We start from the raw sequence: 24280 nt of genomic DNA on the forward strand, positions 1-24280 counted from the left end.
CTCTCTTTTTTGTTTCTTTTTCCGGTTTCTTTGTGGTGGTGGCCTGGACAACCACCACCTACATAAAGCATCATGATGCTCCAACAATGATGGATGGATTAAAAGGCAGAAGTCTACGTGACCATCATCATCAAGTCCTTCCGTGAGAACCCTAAATCCAAAGAGGACTGTTTCATTTATGTTAGGTAGAATGCCCAGAGGGGACTGGGCAGTCTCATGGTCTGGAATCCCTACAGATTTTATTTTTTCTCCAGCCGTCTGGAGTTTTTTTTTTTTTCTTTTTCTTATTCTATGTTAATTAATGTTGACTTATTTTATTTTCTTATTGTGTCTTTATTTTTCTATTCTTCATTATGTAAAGCACTTTGAGCTACTGTTTGTATGAAAATGTGCTATATAAATAAATGTTGTTGTTGTTGTTAATCCTGTAACTGAGCAGGAAGTCTTAACTTTAATTTCTAAAATGAAACCCACTACTTGTTCCCTTGATCCATAATATACAGTATATATATATACAGTATATATATAGCAAAATACCCGCGCTTCGCAGCGAAGTCGTGTGTTAAAGAAGTTATGAAAAAGAAAAGGAAACATTTTAAAAATAACGTAACATGATTGTCAAAGTAATTGTTTTGTGTATTTGGCCGCAGTGTCACAAAGTTGTTTTCGTCTAGCTGCATCAGAAAATGTACCACGATGTCTAACACGCCTCCTTTTTAGTGTTTTCTCACAGCTTGGAGTGCTGCTGTGTGTGGACCAAGTAATGATAATTCCACGGCAGGCCAGGGGAGGGCGGGGTGCATTAAACCTTCTCTTGCTATCTCTGCAGACCAGCCGCGGGAAAACCTGAATCAAGAACGTCACTTCCAGTTCCGGCGCCCAGGAAAACGTCACTTCTAGTTCCGGCACCCAGGAAAACATCACTTCCAGTTCCGGCGCCCAGAAGATTGTCACTTCCAGTCCCGGCTCCCAGACTGATGTCAGAGAAACATCACTTCCGGTCAACCCACATCACTTCCATTTAACATACGTCACTTCCTGTTTGACCATTTAAAACTGCCATCTTTTCAAACCTTGATCTTCTGTTTTGGACTCTGTACTGGTAACATCATTGCATGAACTTAAAAGAATCCTTAGCAGCTAGGAATATTATACGGGTGGCTGCCCCAAACCTTTTATACGTGTGTCGAGTTGCTTCATTTTACAACATACATATATACATATATATACACATACATATCTTCATATATATATACATATCTATATACATATCTACATATACACATATATATATATACATACCTATCTACATCATATATACACACACATACATACATATACACACATAAATTATATATATGTGTGTGTGTGTGTGTGTATGTATGTGTGTGTATATATAATGTAGATAGGTGTGTGTGTGTGTGTGTGTGTATGTGTGTGTATATATATATGTATATATATATATATACATACATACATACATACACACAGGTATATATATGTGTATATATATGTATGTGTCTATATGTGTGTGTATAGCTTTGGTCACTGAGTGCAAGGGAAAAATAATAATATGTAGTCTATAAGTTATTAAACAGTAAAACATTAACTTTTTAAGAAGTAAAGCTAGCTACATTGAGCATTACTGGAGTGGTTTCGGGTAAACTACATTTCGAAGACGGTGTAACACAACAGGTAAGTAGTACTAACAGCAGCTAAAATGTATATGGATCATCTCTCGGTAGCAGATCCCTTTTGAGAGGCGTTACACGACGTCTGTGGTATAGAAATTACATTTTGTATGTGAACGTCCAAATTTCTGCCTCAGGTAATGTACCTTACCGTCAGTACCAGCAATTAAAGAAAATTAGTTTTGTGTCCTCTGCAGTGTTAAGAGAGAAACGCTTTGGTTTGGGATAAAAGGAAAAAAGGTGTAAAGAAAGGAAAGTTGCCTTTTTCTTTTATATAGTGTAGAGAGATGTCTTCGCTGACGATATGAGCGCCTTTTGGGGACAGTCGCGGTGGGTCTTGTGTAGACTGGTGAGACATCCCGGCCATTAAGTGGCTGGGATGGCACTGTCAGTCCTCCACTCCTGTGCGTGTCTTCAAAATCCGAGCTGACGACCTCATAATTGTATACGTGCAAAAGAAAGTGCGCGCCTTAATATTAGTTTGCCGCGGTGTAGAAAAGGGATCCCGTGTTTGCACTTGTCTGGGCTATAGCTCAGGGGGAGGAGGAAAAAAATTAAAAGTTCTCACTTTGACTTAAGGCAGAAGCGTAGTCAGTGTCTCAAAGGCCGGTACAGCTATGCGCGCACGCCAGCTGCTCGAGTTTTGCAGGGCAGGAGACGCCACTTTTTGCAGACACGTTCACGTAATCAAAAGTCTCTCCAGACGGAGTGCTCTTTGGAGGTCATTCATATATATATATATATATATATATATATATATATATATATATATATATATATATATATATATATATATATGCTGTCCGTCTGTCTGTGCCGGGGCCAGCGCTCACAATGGCGTAGCCAACCCCTGCTAAAAGGGGACCCATGGTTGAGTCTTAAAGTTTTCAGAGCCGGCCGGCGCGGCGCACTCAGACGGGATCCGGAGGTGAGTGCCCTGCCCTGCACTTCCCCCTTGTTTTCCACAGCTGGTCGGTCGGCAGTGCAGGAGGCAGCAAAGGAATGCCAGCGCCATGCGGTGAGGAGGCGCCTCCGCACTCCAGCTGTATCTAGCTCATTAAGCCAGCGAGGGAGTGGCCCAGAGGAGGCAGGCGCCGCGGGAGCTGTCCCATACCACGCATGACTCTCGCCGCCAGTGTCTCGGTCAAAAGCCACCGACTCATTGGAACTTAGATGAAATCTTAGCAATACACAGCTCTGTCCTGTTGTATCTCTTTATTAAGCAGATAGTCAGAAAAGAAGGGCAAAGCTCCCCATTGCAAAAGGCAAGTTGGGGGCCATTGCCAAGGTCATTACAGGCTCAAGCCCCGACGAGCGCTGAAGCCACCTTTCTCATTGATGGTAACTATTTACAATTTAATCAGGGCCCCGGCCGCTGGAGCCCGCCGGGACGCCAGGAGGACGGAGGAGGGCTTGTGCCTCCTCCAGACCGCGAGGGGCGCCCGCCCTGGTTCTGTTGGGGCCACGGGTTGAGGGCATGGAAGCCCTTCCCTGTAGGGGCCCGTGGTCACCGCCAGGCGCGCCCCATGCCGGTTTATCCGGCGGTTGCCGGTTGGGGCTGGAGCCCGCCGGACGCTTGAGGACCGGAGGAGGGCGAGTGCCTCCTCCAGACGGAGTGGGGCGTCCGCCCTGGTTAGGCAGGCCTCGGGTACAGGGCGAAGCCCATGGTTGAGCCTTAAAGTTTTGTGTGGCACCCGAGCCGGAAGACAGCCGACACTTCCGCCACTCAGAGGCAGAAGCACCTGGGGCTCATCCGGGCCTTATTTATGGGCCCCTCCCTCCAGTCATTGGTGGAAGTCGGGTGGAAGTGGACTGAGGAAGGACTGAGGCTGCCAGGAAGGCACAAGAGACTGTGGGCCTGGAAAATGCCAGCGCCATTGTAAATAATATTAGTGTAAATAAAAGTGTGTGGAGCAAAGTATGCGTCCGTCTGTATCTAGCTCATTAAGCCAGCGAGCACTTCCCCAAGCTGGTCGGCCATACAGCGCATGACTGTATCTAGTGTCTCCCATACAATCGCATGGCAATCATTGCTTAGATGAAATCTTAGCAATACACAGCTCTGTCCTGTTGTATCTCTTTATTAAGCAGATAGTCAGAAAACAAAGCTCCCCCATTGCAAAAACCATTGCCAAGGTCATTAACGAAGCCACCTTTCTCATTGATGGTAACTATTTACAATTTAATAACCCCAGACGGCAATAACCCAAACCCACCCTACCAGTTGAACACAAACACATACAACATTTTCAACAGGAACAATAATTCGATTGCCTTCCTAGTTTAACACAACAGTAACTCTTACATAAATTACCCACAATGCATCATGCCGCCAGCACTGGCTGCCGGGTCACTACAATATATCTATACTAATAAAAGGCAAAGCCCTCACTCACTCACTCACTCACTCACTCACTCACTCACTCACTGACTCATCACTAATTCTCCAACTTCCCGTGTGGGTGGAAGGCTGAAATTTGGCAGGTTCATTCCTTACAGCTTCCTTACAAAAGTTTGGCAGGTTTTATATCGAAATTCTACGCGTAATGGTCATAACTGGAAGCAGTTTTCTCCATTTACTGTAATGGAGATGAGCTTCAACGCCGTGGGGGGGAGTTTCGTGTGACATCATCACGCCTCCCACGTAATCACGCAGTACATAGAAAACCAGGAAGACCTCAAAAAAGCGCTCAAGAAAACATGCATTATATAATTGAGAAGGCAGCGAAAAACAATAAGAAGCGAGCGAGTGACATATACAACTATATTCATGAGTTCTGCTACTTCGGAAACAAAGCACGATGTAAACCTACACTTTAAATTAAGTTCATAGACAGGCTGCCACTGGCGTTTGTAATTTAGTGCCTGCCCATATAAGGCCGTCCGTCAGCGGCAATCCAATAGCAAACTGCCACGGGTAAATATTCACGGGTGAAGGACTGTCTGTGCTTATGGAGAGGAAGATGAGATGGTCAGGGTGGTGTTTGACACAAACTCAGCGAAACTGCCAGAGAAAGTTTTAAGTGCCAGGACTAAGGTAACATTAAATAAAGCTATGGACATAGCACGAGATGGCACCAGCACAGCTGGGAACCTTCGATGCAAATACACCGAGTGGCTCACGTGAACTGACGCAGTGTACAGATAAAAAGCAACAGTTCCAAAGAGCTGAACAAAACCAATTACACAATTGAAAAGGCAGCAAAAAATATGAAGCGTCTGATAAGCATATTCATAAATGCAGCTACTGTGGAAACAAAGCACACGGTGGAAAAAGTCAATGTCCCGCTAAAGGAAGACAGTGTAAAAAAAACCCGTGCATGCAGTGTGTCAGGTCTCAGATAAAGAAGAAGACGAGCTGTTTATTGATGCAGTAAGAAACGAATCGATGAATGAAACCTGTCATCTTTACAACGATTGACAAACACGGAATGTAACTTGAACACAACACATCCTACAAATACGAACCTGATTGAAAGAAATAATGATAATCAAATCCTTGATGACAGCAACACTCAGTAACACTCACAAAACAAATACTGTATATTGACAGTCATGTTACGTTATTTTTAAAATGTTCCCTTTTCTTTTTCTACCTTTTTTAACACACTACTTCTCCGCTGCGATACGCGGGTATATATATATGTATATATATGTATCCCGCTCTACATACTCGAATAATGGATACTTTATTCGCCATCAATGATTGTTTTGGTAAAGCCATACTCAGTGTATTCATTAGATGAACGGTAAAAAGTAAGAGCGAGGGAGGATGACTCATTGAGGCATGCAGGCTGTAGTGCGCGTCAACTCTATCTGAATTGCGCGATCACATTTGAAAAAATATATCTTTTCAAGTTCTATTTAGTCCATATGTGTCAAACTCAAGGGCATGGGCCACATCCGCCCGGCGTAATTATATCCGCCCGAGATCATTTTATATACTGTATTATTGTTATTAAAGCCCGGTATATGAAGCGCTGGTAACACAATAAACTACAGATCCCATAATGCAGCGCTTCAGCTGCCTTGCCGACTTACTGCGTTAATCAAGTCTACCTTATGATGCTGCAAGTTATTGCGAAGCTAGAGTTATTGCGCACTGAGTTTGCACGGCGCTTTGGTGACTTTGAAGAACAAAAAAAGTCCGTCTCCATGCGGCTCGAACCTTGTGCATGTTTGGTAGCACATATCTGTGTGAGAAGCTCTTCTCAGTGATAAAGACTAACAAAACAGCACACAGGAGTCGCCTCACTGATGAGCACCTGCAATCCATCCTGAGAATCTCCACAACACAGAACCTCACACCAAACAGAAACGAACTTGTGGCCAAAAAGATGCCAGGCGTCCAGCTCTAAAATGACATATGAGCAAAGACAACTGAATGATTTGATTTGTTATTGCACGTAAGAGCGGAGTCAACCGTTTTAACAAACAGCGTATTGCACTGATAATGAAATAGCTGTGTGTGTATATATGTAGATATGTATGTATATGTATATATATGCTTATATATGTGTGTGTGTATGTATGTATTTATATATATATATGTATTTCTGTGTATATATGTGTGTGTATGTATGTATGTGTGTGTATATATGTGTGTGTATATATGTAGATATATATGTATGTATATATGTGTATATGTATAGATATGTATATATATATATATGTTTATGTGTGTGTAAATATATATACATATATATATATATATATATATATATATATATATATATATATATGACAACAACACTCATCACTCACAACAGTGACAAAACAATTACATTGACAATCAGGTTACGTTATTTTCAAAATGTTTCCTTTTCTTTTCATTGCTTCTTTAACACACTACTTCTCCGCTGCGAAGCGCGGGTATTTTGCTAGTATATATATAACTGATCACCCATTGGCCTCACTCACTGAGTGCAAGGGAAAAAAATAAAATGTAGTTTATAAGCTATTAAACAGTAAAACATTAACGTTTTAAGAAGTAAAGATACACTGAGCACCAGTGGAGTGGTTTCAGGTAAGCTACATTTTAATGCCGGTATAACATAACAGGTAAGTAGTACTAACAGCAGCTAAAATGTATATGGATCATGTCTTGGTAGTTGATCCCTTTTGAAAGGCGCTACACGACGGCTGTGGTATAGAAATTACATTTTCTATGTGAATGTTCAAATTTCTGCCTGTGGTAATGTGCCTTACCGGCATCAGCAGCAATTAAAAGTAAATCATTTTTGTGTCCTCTGCAGTGTTAAGAGAGAAAGGCTTTGGTTGGGGATAAAAGGCAAAAAGGTGTAAAGAAAAGAAACTTGCCTTTTTCTTTAATATAGTGTAGAGAGAGGTCTTCGCTGACGATTTTGTAAGTAGTGCCTGGAGGATTCAGAGTGTGGAGAAAGTCTAGAGACAGCATGTGTATTAACTTGTGGATTTTTCTGTGAGTATTTGGTGGCAGCGTCACAAAGTTAATTCCGCAAGACTGCGTTAGCTGCGGAGCTCAGCTCAGAGCGAAATGAGGTGAATGGGAGGGGAGATGATGATGTGACTCCCCCACCTGCCTTAACTGTCAATCCCCCCACAAACACCGTCTTTCAGAATTTACATAAGCATAGCCCTTCACCAGCAATTTTAACTTAGTTACAAAGTGATCAAAACTCTCGTTTATATCCTGCGTCCTCTCATTAAACTTGTATCCCGCATTAGCCGTGGGCATGACAAACACCAGCAGCAGCCTGTCTATGAACTTAATTTAAACTTTAGGTTTACACCGTGCTTTGTTTCCGAAGTAGCTGCACTCATGAATATGCTTGTATGTGTCACTCGCTCGCTTCTTATTGTTTCGCTGCCTTCTCAATTGTATAATGCATGTTTTCTTCAGCGCTTTTTGGAGCTCTTCCTTGTTTTCTACGTACTGCGTTGACAGTCAGTTCACGTGATTACGTGGGAGGCGTGATGACATCACACGAAACTCTGCCCCCCATGGCCATCAAGCTCAACTCCATTACAGTATATGGAGAAAAATAGGTTCCAGTTATGACCATTACGCGTAGAATTTCGAAATGAAACCTGCCCAACTTTTGTAAGTAAGCTGTAAGGAATGAGCCTGACAAATTTCAGCCTTCCACCTACACGGGAAGTTGGAGAATTAGTGTTGAGTGAGTGAGTGAGTCAGTGAGGGCTTTGCCTTTTATTAGTATAAATTCCAGTCTGGTTTCCGCCCTGGTCATAGTACAAAAAACAGCACTAACGCGGGTTGTAAACAACATTCTGATATCCTCTGATGAAGGAAACTTCAATGTAATTATGTTGTTAGACTTAAGCGCAGCATTTGACACCATTGACCATTCTATTTGAAAAACAAATACAGGCACTGTGCTTGCTTGGTTTACTTCTTATTTATCAAATTGATTCCAATATGTACAGAATGTGCTGACAGTACTCCTTCATTATACACAAAAGTTCAATATGGTGCCCCACGTGGCTCAGTACTGGGACCTTTACTGTTTTCAATTTACATGCTTCCACTTGGATCTATCATCCTCTCCTTAATAGATTATCTTTGATTGGCATTACTCACACTCCACTTGATTGGTTTAGATCTTACCTTTCAGGCCGCACTCAGTTCATACAGCTTAAAACTTTCACATCCCAACCCACCGCTGTTACTTCTGGTGTGCCCCAAGGCTCTGTCCTGGGGCCTCTTCTTTTTATTATTTACCTTCTTCCCCTTGGCAATATTTTTCGCAAATATAACATTAATTTTCACTGTTATGCTGATGACACCCAGCTCTACCTTGCTGGTAAACCCACCTCCTCTTTTCCACCACCCTCACTTATTGATTGCATTTCTGAAATTAAATCCTGGTTCTCTTCAAATTTTCTTAAACAGTGACAAAACTGAGGTTCTTCTCATTGGTTCAAAATCATCATTATCCAAAACCAATAATCTTTCTTTTATTATTGATAACTCTGTTGTTTCCCCATCATCTCAGGTCAAGAGTCTGGGTGTCATCCTCGACAGTACTCTATCTTTCCAATGTCACAGTAATAACATCACCCGGTCTGCTTACTTCCACTTACGTAATATTAATCGCATTCGTCCCTCCCTCACTCCTCATACTACTGCCATTCTTGTTCATAGTCTTGTCACTTCTCGGCTGGACTACTGCAATTCACTCCTCTTTGGTCTCCCTAAGAAATCTCTTCACAAGCTTCAGTTAGTCCAGAATTCTGCAGCACGTATCATCACTGGAATTCCATCTTTTCACCATATTACTCCGGTCTTGCAGCAGCTTCATTGGCTCCCGATCAAGTTTCGTATTGATTTTAAGATTCTGCTACTAACTTTTAAGGCCATCCATAACCTCGCACCTCCATATCTGTCTGACCTTCTACATGTTGCCATTCCATCCCGTAACCTTAGATCCTCTTCCTCCACCCATCTGACCGTTCCTCACTCCCATCTAACCACCCTGGGGAGCAGAGCTTTCAGCCGTTCTGCTCCCAAGCACTGGAACTCATTACCTGCGGATCTCCGAAATATCAAATCATATTCATCTTTAAAATGTAAACTTAAAACACATTTGTTTAAAATGGCTTTTTCTTCTTCCTCCTAATTATAGTGGTTTTGTTTGGTTTTAATTTTTAGATTTTCTGATGTTTTAAGTTGTTTATAATTGTGTTTTGTATTTATTTATTATTTGTTCGGTGTCCTTGAGTTCTCTGAAAGGCGCCTTGTATAAATAAAATGTATTATTATTATTATTATTATTATTATTATTAGGAAACATAATGTTAATTTTCACTCATATGCAGATGACACCCAGTTATACCTTTCATTTAGATCAAATGAAATTTCTCTGATGTTGTCTTTAATTAGTTGTGTTAGTGAATTAAAGGAGTGGATGGATGAGAACTACATATCTTTAAACAACGATAAAACAGAGATGTTAATTATTGGAGGGAATGACACTGATCACAACAATATTTTGTCATCATTTAACTCAGTTGGAATCCCCATTAATTTTACTAAATCAGCCCACAATCTAGGAGTTATCTTTGACTCTAGCATGTAATTTAAAGCACACATTACAAAGTTGTCCAAATCATGTTTCTTCCATCTTAAAAATGTTGGGAAATTAAGGCATTTTCTAAATAAGCAGGATTCTGAGAAATTAATTCATGCATTTATTTCTAGTAGGATTGACAACTACAATGATGTGTTCAGTGGATGTTAAAACTGTTCTTTATACAGCCTCCAATTAATCCAAAATGCTGCTTTAAGAATTATTACAAGAAAAAGCAAATACAAACACATAACTCAGTTCTTAAATCCTTACACTAGCTCCTGGTTAAGTTTAGGGCAGATTTAAAAATCCTCCTGTTAACATATAAAGCATTAAAAGGCCAAAATCCGGCTTACGTGTCTGAACTTATCATGACTTACAAACCAGAGCGCACATTAAGATCTCAAGATGCCGGTCTGCTTATGATTCCAAGAATTAATTAAATAACAGTGAGAGGTCAAGGTTTTAGTTACAGGGCCCCTAAACTGTGGAATGGTCTGCCAACTACTATAAGAGGTGCCCCTTCGGTCTCAGCTTTTAAATCCCAGCTGAAGACTCACTACTTCAGTTTAGCATATCCTGACTAGAGCTGCTGATTAACTGTACAGATTGCATCTCTGTTGTTAGTCATTAGCACTAAAACAACAAGTAACATGATAGTTATAATTTGTTACTAACCCTCACCTATTCTGTTTTTCTTCTCAGTACCTAAATGTGGCACTTGGTGCCATGGCCCACCTGCCAAGTTGTTTTGTCTGCCTAAGGTAAAGTCATCCCTGATGGAGGATCGCAGGAATCTTGGGGTATAGGGGTCCTCTCATCATATTGGCTGGCCCAGTGCTGTTTCAGCTGTGGAATGGCCAAATGGGGGAGGCAGCTTGATGGCTGAAGTCTCTAGGACTCTAAACAAATCCAAATCATATTATGTGATATAATCTACTGTTAAATTCTGCTCCATACTTGTAAATCTTTTATTTTTTATACTGCATTGAGGATTTGTTCTGTTCTGTGTATTGCATTGTATTGACCCCCTTCTTTTTGACACCCAATGCACATCCAACCTACCTGTAAAAGGATCTCTTTTTGAACTGCCTTTCCCAAGGTTTCTTCCATTTTTTCCCTACAAGGGTTTTTTGGGAGTTTTTCCTTGTCTTCTTATAGAGTGAAGGCTGGGCGCTGTCAAGAGGCAGGGCCTGTTAAAGTCCATTGCGGCACTTCTTGTGTGATTTTGGACTATACAAAAATAAATTGTATTGTACTGTAAATTGTATAGTGTTTTGTAGCCTACTTAGCATTATATTTACCCCCAAGAAAAACAAGTCTAAAGGCCACCACTTATGATGTTACTGTAGGCTACCACCATGCAAAACTTAGTGACTTCTACTAGATTGCAGAAAAATAGTAGTGTTATTCAGGCTTAACACAGGAAAGCAGATCCTTAAGTCACCCCGAGTCTGACTTGGGATTAAACATAATTACACAGAATTCCAAGCCTGAGTGATGCTCGGGGTTAACACCAAGGAGGTTAATCACTGCAGTGTTGGACCCAAACTCAGCTAATGTTTCTAGCTCTGCCTCCTCTGAAACTGATATATTCACCTGGTTTAGAAGTTCCTCAAAATGCTCCTTCCTCACCTTAATAATATTGCCATTTCAGCACATCATTTTCCTATCATTGCTAAGAACAACTAAGGTGACATCCCACCTAACCTTACTGAATCATTGAGTAGCTTACCTGAACCCATGAGAGTCATCCTCCACAATGAAACAGACAGTTACTGGTATGCAGTATTTGTACATCAAAAGGTTTAATAAAACATTGCACAATATAGAGCTACTGACAAAAAATGCACTAACACTTTTATGAGTTCAGGCCCAGTAATATGTAATGATAAAAAAAAATCAACATTAATAAAATCACCATCTATTAGAGACATTGTATGAACTTAATCACAGTATTTTTTATTTCTATATTTTATTTATTTTCTTTTTTCCTGGCATATTTTGTATATGCAACATCATCACCAATTTCTGGGTATGAGGAAGACTACTGCAATTCTGCACCCTGTTCCTTTAAAGGCTGCATATTAGTCAAAAATATGTGAATATCTGTCTAATTGATAGAGGGGAAAAAAAAAGAATTTTGATCTGTGATCTTTCATATTGCTGGTTGATTTGCTATTACATTAACTTTAATTACTTTATCAATTGTTAATCTATGATTATAAATGCATTAGTTATTACATCTTTTCACTGGTGGCTATCAACGTTTGTTACCTGTCGTACTACACTTGCTGAACAAACAGTCCCTAAACTAATGTTACTCGATTATGTTTACCTGTCTTGTAAGTCACTTTGGATAAAACCATCTGCCAAGAAAATAAATGTACTGTAAATGTAAAAGAAGGAAGCAGAGATGCCACATGTTTGTTTACGGTCATACTGTCTCATTTAACAAGATAAGAAGAGTGAGTCCATTACGGTCTTGTCAGAAAGAAGCATGCTGGTGTTATTCGGAGATGTGCGCACTGCAATTTAAACTTGTCCCATTGGCAGACCATACTGAAGAGGACAAGTGAACAATATGGTTCATGTACACAAATGACTCCAGAAAAATTTCATGAGAGTTATTTGCACACATTTTACCCTCAAGAAGTTAATATAATCATTTCCTGCCGGACACAACAGCAAAAAGAAAGCAAAATATATGGGGCCAAGATACAAATAAAATGTTAATGCATATTTGTATATAAAATGATCATACATTAATTTCCATTAACATTTTAGTATTTATCAGCATAAATGTGATCATTAAATAGATGAAGGCATAATTCTAGGCTCCAGCAGTACCCTTAATAAGTACAAAAAGTCAGTTACAGTAGACATTTTTGGAAGCCATTGTTATGACAAAATTAAACATGTAGAAAATATGGTTTATATAGCTAAAAGCAGCTTTGGCTAGACATCATAAAACTTGAATAAACTAGAATAATTCACCAAAATTAAATAAGTACAATTTCTATTTAATCTTTTTCATCACGGCAGGGTGCCACAGCATATTCGACAGCATATTACACAAAGGCAGGACTTATACTAATTCCTTGTGTGACCACTGTACGATAATTACTTTAGTGGATAATAACTTTTACCCCTTATTTATTTATGTTTGGTATTTATTTGTTATAAGATGTTTGCTTTTTATATTATTTGTCATTGTTTGTTGCACTTGCACCATTTACAGGTGTAGCTTTTACAATTTCATTATACTGGTACAATGACAACAAAGGCTTTCTAATTCTAATAGAAACATTTATTTTGACAAATACCTTACAAAAAAGGCTTCTTTAATAAAAGCAATCACATATAATTCTCCTCCTTCTCTTTTCCTCTCTCCTTCCACTCCTCCAGGCAAGCTTTGTTCTTCTTCCACCCAACCCCAACTCGCCTGGATGAGGTCAAGTAGGTTCTTTTATGTTGGACCCAGATGTACTTTTGCAAGTCAAGTCCCATAGAGATGATGAATCCCTGCAGCGCCCCCGGGAACCCAACAAGGCTGTCCTATGGGAGTACAGTTCCCAGCATGCATTGTGGGTAGCATTGCCCAGTGAGGCTACCGCCTAGCGTGTTGGTGGAGCATGTAATCCTGTCAAGTTGTCTCCTCCTGACCTTCCACTACATTGGCCTAATGGCCAGGTATTGTCCGTTGGTCCAACCTTGCCAGGATGCCAGTGTACCAGCTGCCACCCAGGCATCTTTTGCATGACTTCTGGCTGAGGCAGTACAATATTTGTCCTGTTTTTTGTGCCACTGAAGGGCTGGTCTCCCACCCAAGTAAAGAACATTGTTGCATCCCTACAAGGATGCGGACAGCAGTCCACCACAATGCTAAATTGGACTCCTCAGTTTGGGATATGGGATGAACACAGTACAAATATGTACAAATGAAAACAAAGAATTCATATAAAAGTTTTAAACCATATTTTTCTAATTAATTTTATGCATGAAACCTGAGAATTCTAACAAAAGAATTTGTATGAAATTCTTAAAATCCCTCAGCCATTGCTAAAGTCTGATATTTGTATTATCTTTTACATTGAGTAAAGAAATTTCATTTAAAAGCATTACCAAGCTTATTAAATATTTAATGGAGAAACACACAGGTAAGTGCCATTTCAATCTGTTTTAATATAAATGACTCAACAATTTTTTTGTTTATATTGTACTTTAATTTATTAACTATATTTTTTCCTTTGCCTTCTAGCATTATTTGTGGGAAACAAATACAGAAATTTTCTAGTTTTTTATGGTGCTTTTGGCTGTGTTTTTATGTTAATGAAAGAGCAAGCACACACTTTGCCTACGCTCAAATTTGAATTTGAGTGCATAACAACAAATCACTTGTGTATATTAGTTGCATACATATGACTGAAAACTTGTTTTAACCTTTGCTTAGATGTATGCTTACATCCACATTTATTTTTTTACATTAGGCTTATACTTCTACCAACATAGTAACAGTGCATCTGCTGCTCTCTACCTGTGCGACTCCTTCCTCCCAGCCTTTAATCACTTCTTGTCTGCCAATCTTAAACTTGAAGGGCTTGTTTCTGTCTCTGGAGGAATCAAATTTCTTCCCATTCTGCAGCATACCTGCCAAGCCAAAAAATGAAAATCATTTAGGTAATAAAATTCAATCCGCATTACAAACTTTTTTTCAAATCAGCTTTTATTATTTTAATACTTTTTTCAATCATTTTTCAAAAACATGTTCAGAATGTTTCTATTCTGATAAATAATACTACATTACAGCTGGCTCAGTTAGACCGTACTGCTTGCTGGGATTGGCTCCAGCTTCCCTGTGACCCTGCTCTGGATAAGTGGGATTGGAAAATGAATGGATTGAAGTCTTTTCAATATTCACCATCCCCAGTGAATCTTCTGCCCTTCCCTGCCCAGAGAAATCAAAGGAAGCCTTAAGATGTAAAAGAATAGAAGGAAAATTCTATGTCTTCTATTGAGGTAGACAGTAAAGTTTGTTATCCACAAAATCCAGTAAAATGCTACCTTAATTTTCATTTTTCTTATCTTCAGATACTACAAAAGGTACAGTGGAATAAGATTCACAAATCTGAGTTAAATTAGGCTTTCTTTAAAAGAACGTATAAAAGTATTGGATATATGATGGACATTGGATATTGTGTTCTACCAAACTGAGCAAAAATGTAGATGGTGTATATACAAAACCACCACTTTTTTAGTAAAAAGAAGGCTTTGTTTTGCCAACAAATCTTAAAAGTTTTTTATAACTATAATTAAATAAGAAGTTTTAGGGAAACACAACCTTCAATTTTATTACACATACAATGACTGGTATTTTGATCTTTGCATAAAGCTACATTGTTCTGAAGGTTGGAATTACAGCCAGCTGTTGATATACAATAAGAGGTGGCCAAAGGGTTGAGCTGAAAAACAAGAGTGTATGCTGAAATAATGAACACAAAAACAAGTAAACTAATACACACTGGGAAGCTTCACTCATGGCAAAGTATTAATTTAAAAAGGTGGACTTTCTGGAAATCAACACACATTTGCATATAAATTAACTAATCTGGCTATCGATTAACATATTGACATACTTTGTTACCTATTGAATTTCCTGAAAACAAGTCAATTTAACATAACTCAGCATATTGTACAGAGTAAGGGTAGATGCACATTTCTCAAAGACCTCGCTGCAGCTACACAGAGAGAAGTGGTTTTGACAAGATAACAGCCATCAGCCTCCCAGAGCCCTGCAAGCCAAGATCCAAAGCACAAGAGAGTGAGAAAGCGGCCAATGTCACCTCCTGCAAGTGGATCTCTGTCTCACCCTTGGCTTCTGCAAATCCTTTTGGGAAGTATCCTTAAGTATGTAACTGTTCTTCTTAATTAATTAGGTATCGCTCTTTGATGGAATTCGTGAGAACTGTATGTAATGCCTAATTCTGTTGATCAAATTTAACAAGACAACGGTTTAATTAGAGGATTTAAGCTCTGCTTGCTATTACCCTGTTGACCTGGGTACTGTGAAAGGTGTGCTCATTATAAAGATACTTGGCATCAAAAGAGTCTAAGACCTGAGACTGTGTGTGTGCTTAAAGGATTAAGGTAACGTCACCCTGGTGTCCAGAGGAGAAATTCTTAAATAAGGTGCTAAGTTGGCCAACAGCCCTTATGGAAGACAGACAAAAAGACTCACATTTAGCCCAAAATATAAAAGGCACAAATGTCAAATCACTATAAGACTGAAAATCCACACAATAGAATAAGACAAGTTCAGAAATTGCCATGAACAGAAACGAGACCATCACTGGTAGAGATGAGTACATACAGTAAAACAACAGAAGTGATGCTTCATTTTAATGAAATGACAACTAAAACAAAAATAAAAATAAATATGCCAAGCCAAAGTCATTGTCTACTTTAACATTCTTCTAAAAGAAACAACTTTGCATTTGCAGTTCTAAATCTGAGTGATTTCAGGAACTAGTATGGAAGTAACAAGAGTAAAATCTATTAATGGTTGCAAGCTATCTGTCCATTTGACCTACATATTTTTTGTATCAAAAGAACACGAAATAAGAGAAAATGGCTTCCAAAAAATGGTTGCTTTCTTCTTTATTTCAAAAATTTATCACTGACACTAACTTTTTTTGTTATCTGAAATACAAACATATGGTACTCTAATAAAACAAGGCACAGCAAAAAAGGTGTTGTGAAGACAGCATCACACACCCCAACTCAGACCAAAATTAGTAGTGTGCCACTACAGTCTGAGCTACAGGAGAATGAGCAATGATTTGTGGGTAAATAATAGTTTTATTTTTTTATGTACCCTTCAGTATTCACTCCTACACTCTCATACGGACAACAGATTTTAAAAAATGCTTTCATGTACCAACTACAGAACAGAATTCAAAGACAAGCTAGCAGTAATTTGTAACAATAACTCAAGATTTTTGTCAACCTATCCATTCATTTTCTGAAGTTGATTTGTGGAGAACCTGTCCTGGGCCCAGAGGAAACAAGGGAAGAACCAGTGCTCACCAACACTTAAACCTGCTGTGTAAGTTTCCAGTGACCATGACCTGCAAATAGCTTGAATTTACATTTCTGCTAAAATCACCCTCTGTATAATAATCTATAAGAAGGAATGTAAACAGAAACAATGCTTCAAGTAAAATGTGAATGTGAATGGAGATAATAAAATGTCATGGCCACAGTGGGTTTGTGGGCTATTGCTTTATTTGCAACGAGGGTTGTATAAATGCCTCATGGCATCTTTGCTTATTCTGCAGCTGGCGGTGACTAAGCAGTAGGTGGAGACAGACAGCCAGCCAGCACTCTCAGGGAGATTTTCACTGATTATGATAGCAAACCATGTGGTGTTTGTTAGGAGATCAAAGAGCATCAGTGGAAAAAAATGGAAGTCTGTCTTTTACACTGTGGTATAATGCAAAAAAATCAGGAGCTACAGTGATCATATTGTGAATATTGTAATATAAGCCTAAGAGAATCAGGCTGCTACTTAAGAATTCAGAAATTTTTTTTCCCTGTAAATGTTAATTTTAGAAGAAACAAGGCTGGCTGAGTACAATAGTTCCTTCATACGTTATCACAATAAAGTGTAACCTTTAGATTGTTTAATGGTTGAATTACATTTTATCTGATTAAAAACCGTTTAGTATCATGTACAGTATGTGCAACATATGCTTTCTTAAACATAATGATTTATCTAGTTTAATATATTGGTACTAGATAAAGTGAGGTACACCTTGTGTGGTAGAAATTTAACATCTTATTAAAGAAATAAACATCCTATAACAGAACAAATCAGTAATCGGGCAGGAGAAAAGCTGTTCATTGTATCTTTTAATTACTCCTCGGCAAAATGCCTTAGAGGGGGCATTCTTCAAAAGTAGTCTGTTACGGCATGGTCAGAATGATCAGAGAAACGAAAAATATAGGTTCATTTTATAAGCTACTGAATTTAAATGCAGTTTCAATCAACGCATATATTTTACTGTGGTTGGTTCATTGGTTCATCTGTTTGTGGACTACCTTCATTTTCCACAGGTATCTATTTTTTTTAGCAAACAAGGCATGAGTTTTGCACATTCTGAGCATGTGACTGGATGATGTGACATGGATTATGCAACAAAAGTAATGTGAGATTTTTTATGAATATTTTTGATACTGTTTGGTGTTGTCCAGCGTTGGTCACCATAGGCTCCCATTCTTTCAGAAATGCTATGTTTATTCTCCATGTAAACATAACATTAAAAGTAACATAAAAAATATCATTTTTGGGGTGGAGAATTCCTTTAAAATCACTCATCAAGCAAAGCTATACATCTTTAGGATATATGTAAGGACCAGGATAGAAAATCCATTTTTAGGGGCAACTATTCACCCCACTGACTGAAATCTGGGGGCAATTTACAAGCAAATAGGGGTATTTGGTAAAATATGTTATCAGGATAGTTAAACGTATTTAAAGACTCATTAACAGCAGAAACAATTAAGCAATATATTCAGTTCCCTTTCTTTCTTATTAAAATGTAAGATTATAAGCAATATATTTTATTAAATCAAAAGAAAATAATTTTAATTTAAGTCAGTGGTACTAAAGTGTTATAAAGTGAGAACCAGTTTCCTTAAATGAAAAATGCAGTGGGCTAACTATGCCTTACAGTCATTTGTTGGCATAATTCCACTTTACAATTACCTCATTTATTTTACTAAAGATGTTTACTTGAGAAATGCTAAAATTCAATCTTCAATCTTTGCATTTCAAAGCCCTGGATTTCGGCCAATCATACATAACAACCCTCGGCCAATAAGATAATATGACAATGGGAAGCCTGAAAGGACTGATAAAGCTGAAATCATAGAATTATGGAAATTGAGACATAAGAAATTTGACAAATGAGAAAAGACCATTCAACCAATCAAGCTTGTTTGTCAGCCTACAAGCTAAGATGTCTCTTATGCAGATACTTCTTCAAGTTTGTTAATGCTTCTGTTTCAACTACATGGTCCAGTAGTTTGTTTCAGATTCTCACAACTCTATGTTGTGTAAAAATGTACTTCCTGGTTTCAGAGTTACATGCACTTCCCCTTAATGTTCACTGGTGTCTTTGAGTACACAATTCACCATTTAATCAAAAAAATTCTGCACTTTACTGCCACTGAAATTTTAAAGACTTGGAACAGTTTCCGAAAGAGCCTCAAATGCTTGAGCCTGAGCAAGTTTAATTCTCTCAGCCTGACAAAGTAGGACATGCCCTTTAGTTCAGGAATGCACTTGGTTGCTCTCCTTCACACAGATTTAAGTGCTGCTATGTCTTTTTTTACACCATAATGACCAGAACTACATACAATACTCCTGATGTGTTCTCACTAGTGCATTATATATTCTCATCACAATATCCATCAATTTAATTTCAACAGTGTTTACAAGGTTTCTTTTCCTTTTTAATTCCTTCTGAACATCACAGATTATGAAAATGTCAATATAAACACCTATATCCTGACATCACCCTAAATGAAGCATTCACCTCTAGGTCTTTGTCTCCTGCCTCTTAAACAACTTGGAATCCAGTTTTGTACCTCTGTTTCCAATATCTTCTAGATCCAAAATTAATCTTTGGTGAGGGACTGTATGAAAGGCTTTATGAAAGTCTAAATTATGTTGCATGGTTCGTTTTTCTCAACATTTCCAGCAGCCTGCTCAACAGAGTCTAATAAACTAGTTTGTTTTTTATTTAGTATACTAAAAGAATAAAAATGACCAGTCTTGGGCTCTCCATGTTAACATTAACGGTACATCCATACTACTACATAAACTCTGACCATGTACCTAGTTTTCACTTCTCCACCATTCCAAATCCTAGCTTGTATATCCATTGGTTTGTGCGGTGTGATTAAAGGTCTCATCAATATGAAGGATGCACCCAGCTTGTTGAGACACCTCTCTGACAAGCAATGATTTACAATAAGAAGAAATATGGAATTTAGTAAAATGTGCACATTTTGTTTCACTACATGAAAATTTAGCTGTTGGTAAACACTGTTTTGAACAATAGCGCACCTCTATTACTTTCAGTTTCCACAAATCTTCAGCAGACAGTACATCAGTGTTTGACATTGATTTCTTTGTTTGCCTGGTTGCTTCACTGCATAATGGAATTATACAGTACTAACCTTTGCTGTGCTAGCTGAAGAGGAGCTGAGCAATGTGTAAATTCCAATAGTTTTTCTAGCTGTCTTCTCATTGTCAATATGTTTTTTACCTTTCAAGTAACACAACCTCACCCATATTCTTCATGTCAAGCATTTTCCAGCATAATTTACTGTACATTTCACACGTCCTGTGTCTTCATCTTTTTGGAGCCATAGCTTGTGGTTTTCGTTTGTTAACCAGAGATTACCAAAAACACGTTTACCAGACATTTTGGCACATGCATTATGGTTCACTACAAAATTGGTGTGAGATCTCATAACATTAATAGATGCAAACTTCTTCTCAAGATTTTGCTAATTTACAAACTTACATGACATTAGCCTTTATTTTGCAAAAGGGTTACTCCTTTCACATGATTTGAGCCAAAGTTACACAGCTGATGATGGGTCATCCTGCGGAAGCTCTGGGCCTTCGGTTGAGACGGGATTAGGTTTTAAAAGCATATGTGATACTACTGCAGACATCCCATTTTATGTGCTTCTAGGCACTGAAGGTTCTTTCATAGTTGGCAGAGCTGACTGGTTGGACAAGATGGACAATGTTTTGCATTTCATCTCTATAGGGTGCTTTCTGCAGTAGTACAGTATCTGGTACAGGTCCAAGCATGATAATCATTAGACACCCGGCTCTTCACATGTCTTTGCTCCCTAGGTATTTCTTCAACTTGGCACATAACTTGAGTTATCTTCTCTCTGAACCATTCAGTGAGGACCTTTAGCTCCCTGTTGCCATTCAGCAGGTCAAGTTCTCTCCTGTTTGTAGGCCACCTGTCATGGTTGAATATTGCAAATGATGATGTTGACATTACATATTGTGCACTTGTGTACTTTTATTAACCCCATCTGGTTGTCAAACTTGGTATGAGGAGGTTTCTCACAAGCTGTATGTGAACTTTCCATGTGTGGTCTCTGGTTGTCTATTAGAATGTCTCAGCCTCCGATTAAGTCAATGCCCTGAAAAACTATGACACAAATACTAAGGGTTTGTTTTGCTAGACCCTTTGTGACAAAAGTATCCAGCATACCATCAGGGAGAGGGTCAGTTTCCATGTGTTCAAGACTGGTCAAACAGCTCTCAATTGCAGCAACAGTAATAGGCAAGATGAGGTCTGCTTTCTGCAGTGTCTGACTTAGTATTGGTATCTCCAGCAGCCCTTGAGGCAGAACATGACAAAATGCAACAAACTGGATTCTTGATAGTTTTAGTCCATCCAATTGGGCTCCCTGTCCAGGTAAGCAGTCTTAACCTCTCTTAACTGGTATGCCCGTCTATCCTGTATGGTAGTTACTCACTTCTTCCTTTGCTATGTAATATTCTTTGAATGAACGATAATATGTTATGGCATAGTCATTTTTTTCATGCCTGAAAACCTTTTAACCACCACAGATTGTTCAGTATATTTGCTTTCACCCAGCAATCTGTCATGGCACGCTGCATGTCGTTTGAAACTACATGATCCTGCCACAAACTTTATTTTATCAGCTAAACTAAGTTTGCTGCAGCAATTTTTGAACATCATGTCTTACTTCTCATTGTACAAAAGCCAGTTGAAGTCTGATAGCCAACTAATCTAGAACTTTTGCTTTTCTACCCCATTCCTACCTTTTGAATCTGAATGTAAGATAAGCTTCTTAGCTGCTTTGTTCTATCGGTACAGTGTGAGAATCTTTGATTTTTTCTTTGGATGCAAGACTGAAAAAAAATATATCAACAGTTTTTTACTCAGACAGGGACTTGTATTGAGAGGTTTCTAAAAAATAAGTACTTGTCCACTGTGATAAAAACTGCAATTGAAAGTGTAAAACATTATGACTTTCTAAAAAAGTTCATAAACTCAAAGTCATAACATACTAAGTGATCTGCATTAATTGCTGTAAAATGTTATATTAAATGCATAAAGTGCAAGATTAAATTAAGCAATTCATCATTATCAAATAATGCATTACGAGCACCACTTTTTGATCATTTTTGCTAACCAAGCTCGTAATGCAGTAGTTCGTGCATGAAATACTGAGGGCAGAGCTCACACTGCACCTTTATTTTGGCTGACACTGTACTCTACTGTACATCTACCTCCAATAACAAAGTTTTTTTTAAGAACTGAAGTTCTAGAATGTATCTACTTTCTTAAAGGAGGAATTACCAATACCTATAAAATTGTTACTGCTTTCACAATTATTAATTGAGGGGACATGTTTGGTCTTCACCCTAAATTATTTCTGAAGCATGTAATAACACACAAGAACTACAGCCGAAGATCAGGCACTAACAGGGCTGGTATTCAAGCCAAGGTCTCCTTGCAACTGCAAGGCAGCAGCATTAAACACTGCACCACTGAAACACTTTTAAACTTGGATCATCTAATTAAACCAAGTCTTTGTGACAATGAAAACTCCTTTCTTTAAATGGAAGCAGACTTAACAGCTTTGTCATGATGCTAGTTTAAGTAGTCCCAGAGGCCATATACAGCGACTGCAATTGTAATAAGAAAAACATTAACCTGTACACTGATATAAAGTGTGAACTGCTTCCTTTGATCCCAAAGTAGCTTCTTCAATGGCTGCAAAGTTCACTTTACAACTATTTTATCAGTTACAGTACTATGAACTGCACTAGGGTCACACGGCAATGACTGCAAATCACGTTTACTGAGGGCTTAGGTGAAACATGACTCTTCTCATACAGTATCTGTCTGCAGTCTGCCTAAATATAAATTAGTTTTCAACATTCACTAAACACCACATACTGTATGCTATATAATACCACTGGTGAATGTGCCAACAGATAAAATTAGGCAAAGTACTCCACTATAATTAGCAGCAGAACATGACATCTGCAATAGAAACATTAGATGCTCTAGGTATGCCAGTTCTACAGAGGCATTACAGAATTATCTGGAAAGCAGCTTGCTTGACTACGAAGGGCCCAATTACAATTTGGCTGAAGCCTGTGCCTAAATATGGAGCAAAACTTAATGAGAAGACATGCAAACTGCTTACAATGTGGTGCCAGATTTCCTGGACAGAAGATGTAATTTTAGGAAGACATCTCGATTAAATAAAACATCAATAAAATACATTCTGACTTCTGCTGAGGGCTGCTTTATTTAACATTATTAATAAACCATTAATTGGATGAACAATTCATGTTAACTAACATGGGGAAGAGTGGATGAGCACTTTGCATGACCTTTCTCTTGTCTTATTATAACACATACCAGCTACAACTCAGATTTTCTGCTAAAAGAAATCCAGCAAGTTGAATATTTCTCCAGTAGATGTACCATTCTTTTTCCATATGCTGATAAAATAGGACCTAATAGTGATGCTGTTAAACCAGAATAATGTCAATAAAGTCAAACACACAAAAACAATCCTTTTAAAATATTAAAAAAACTCACAAGAGATGGTTACATAAAAGAGAATACACAAAGTACAAAGCAAAATACCTAAAATAAAAATCTGTCCAATAGGAGTACATGTTAGTGTCCCTGTTGCACTGATCTAGCATCCTCGATTCAAGCCCACTCTCAGTCACCATCTGAGTGGAGCTTATGCATTCTCCCCATTGTCATTTTAAAATTTTAAAATAATCGGTTCAGTTCTCACAGAAAACAGGACCTAAAGTATACTCCTTTACAGTATACAGTAAGATAATAAAAGCAATAAATATTAGGCCTACGTATGTGGATTTTAAACACCCATTTACCAGTTATAATGGCTTGTCCATCTCCAAAGCACCAGTAAGGCACCCCTTTCATCATCTTCTGATGTATCCTTTCTATCAACCATGGCTTCTTCCTCCAAATAATATACCTTTACTTCCAGATTCTCCCTTTGACTCCAAGCTCATGGTGAGATCTACTTTTAAGTCCTTCCAACACTTTCACCCAATTCCCTAAATTATTTCAGGGGTCAGGGTGCCTACTTTTGTCGTAGGGACACCATATTAGACCTCACTTTAGTGTTAGCAGATGTCCTTGCAGTCCTGATCCTTTAGTAGCCACTATTAATGAGTTATGTCTCTCAGCCAGTCTCCATGCTAATCATTTTCAATAAGAAGCGACCCAGTCTCTTTCTGGTAAATTGTGCTGCACGGTCTCCTAGGGATGAGGAGAAAGTACTAGCCTCCTTACAGTTCTCGCAGATATTATACTTGAAAATGCAGCCATTGGCCATATTCTACCCTACCACCTATCAGTCAGGGGTTACTGTGGCCTATTTCCTGGAGGGAAG

At 38.5% G+C, this 24280-nt stretch overlaps 1 protein-coding gene across 1 annotated transcript in view; it reads right to left on the reverse strand.

Annotated features, from left to right (window-relative positions):
• Positions 1–24280, reverse strand: part of fkbp1b (FKBP prolyl isomerase 1B) — a 102620-nt gene that overhangs the window by 3938 nt on the left and 74402 nt on the right. The window contains exon 3 of the mRNA XM_039748364.1: positions 14298–14410. Coding sequence (XP_039604298.1) covers positions 14298–14410 — 113 coding nt within the window. The remainder of the gene's footprint in view (positions 1–14297; positions 14411–24280) is intronic.

The sequence above is a fragment of the Polypterus senegalus genome, chromosome 3 (genome assembly GCF_016835505.1).
Source record: "Polypterus senegalus isolate Bchr_013 chromosome 3, ASM1683550v1, whole genome shotgun sequence".
Lineage (NCBI taxonomy): Eukaryota > Metazoa > Chordata > Cladistia > Polypteriformes > Polypteridae > Polypterus > Polypterus senegalus.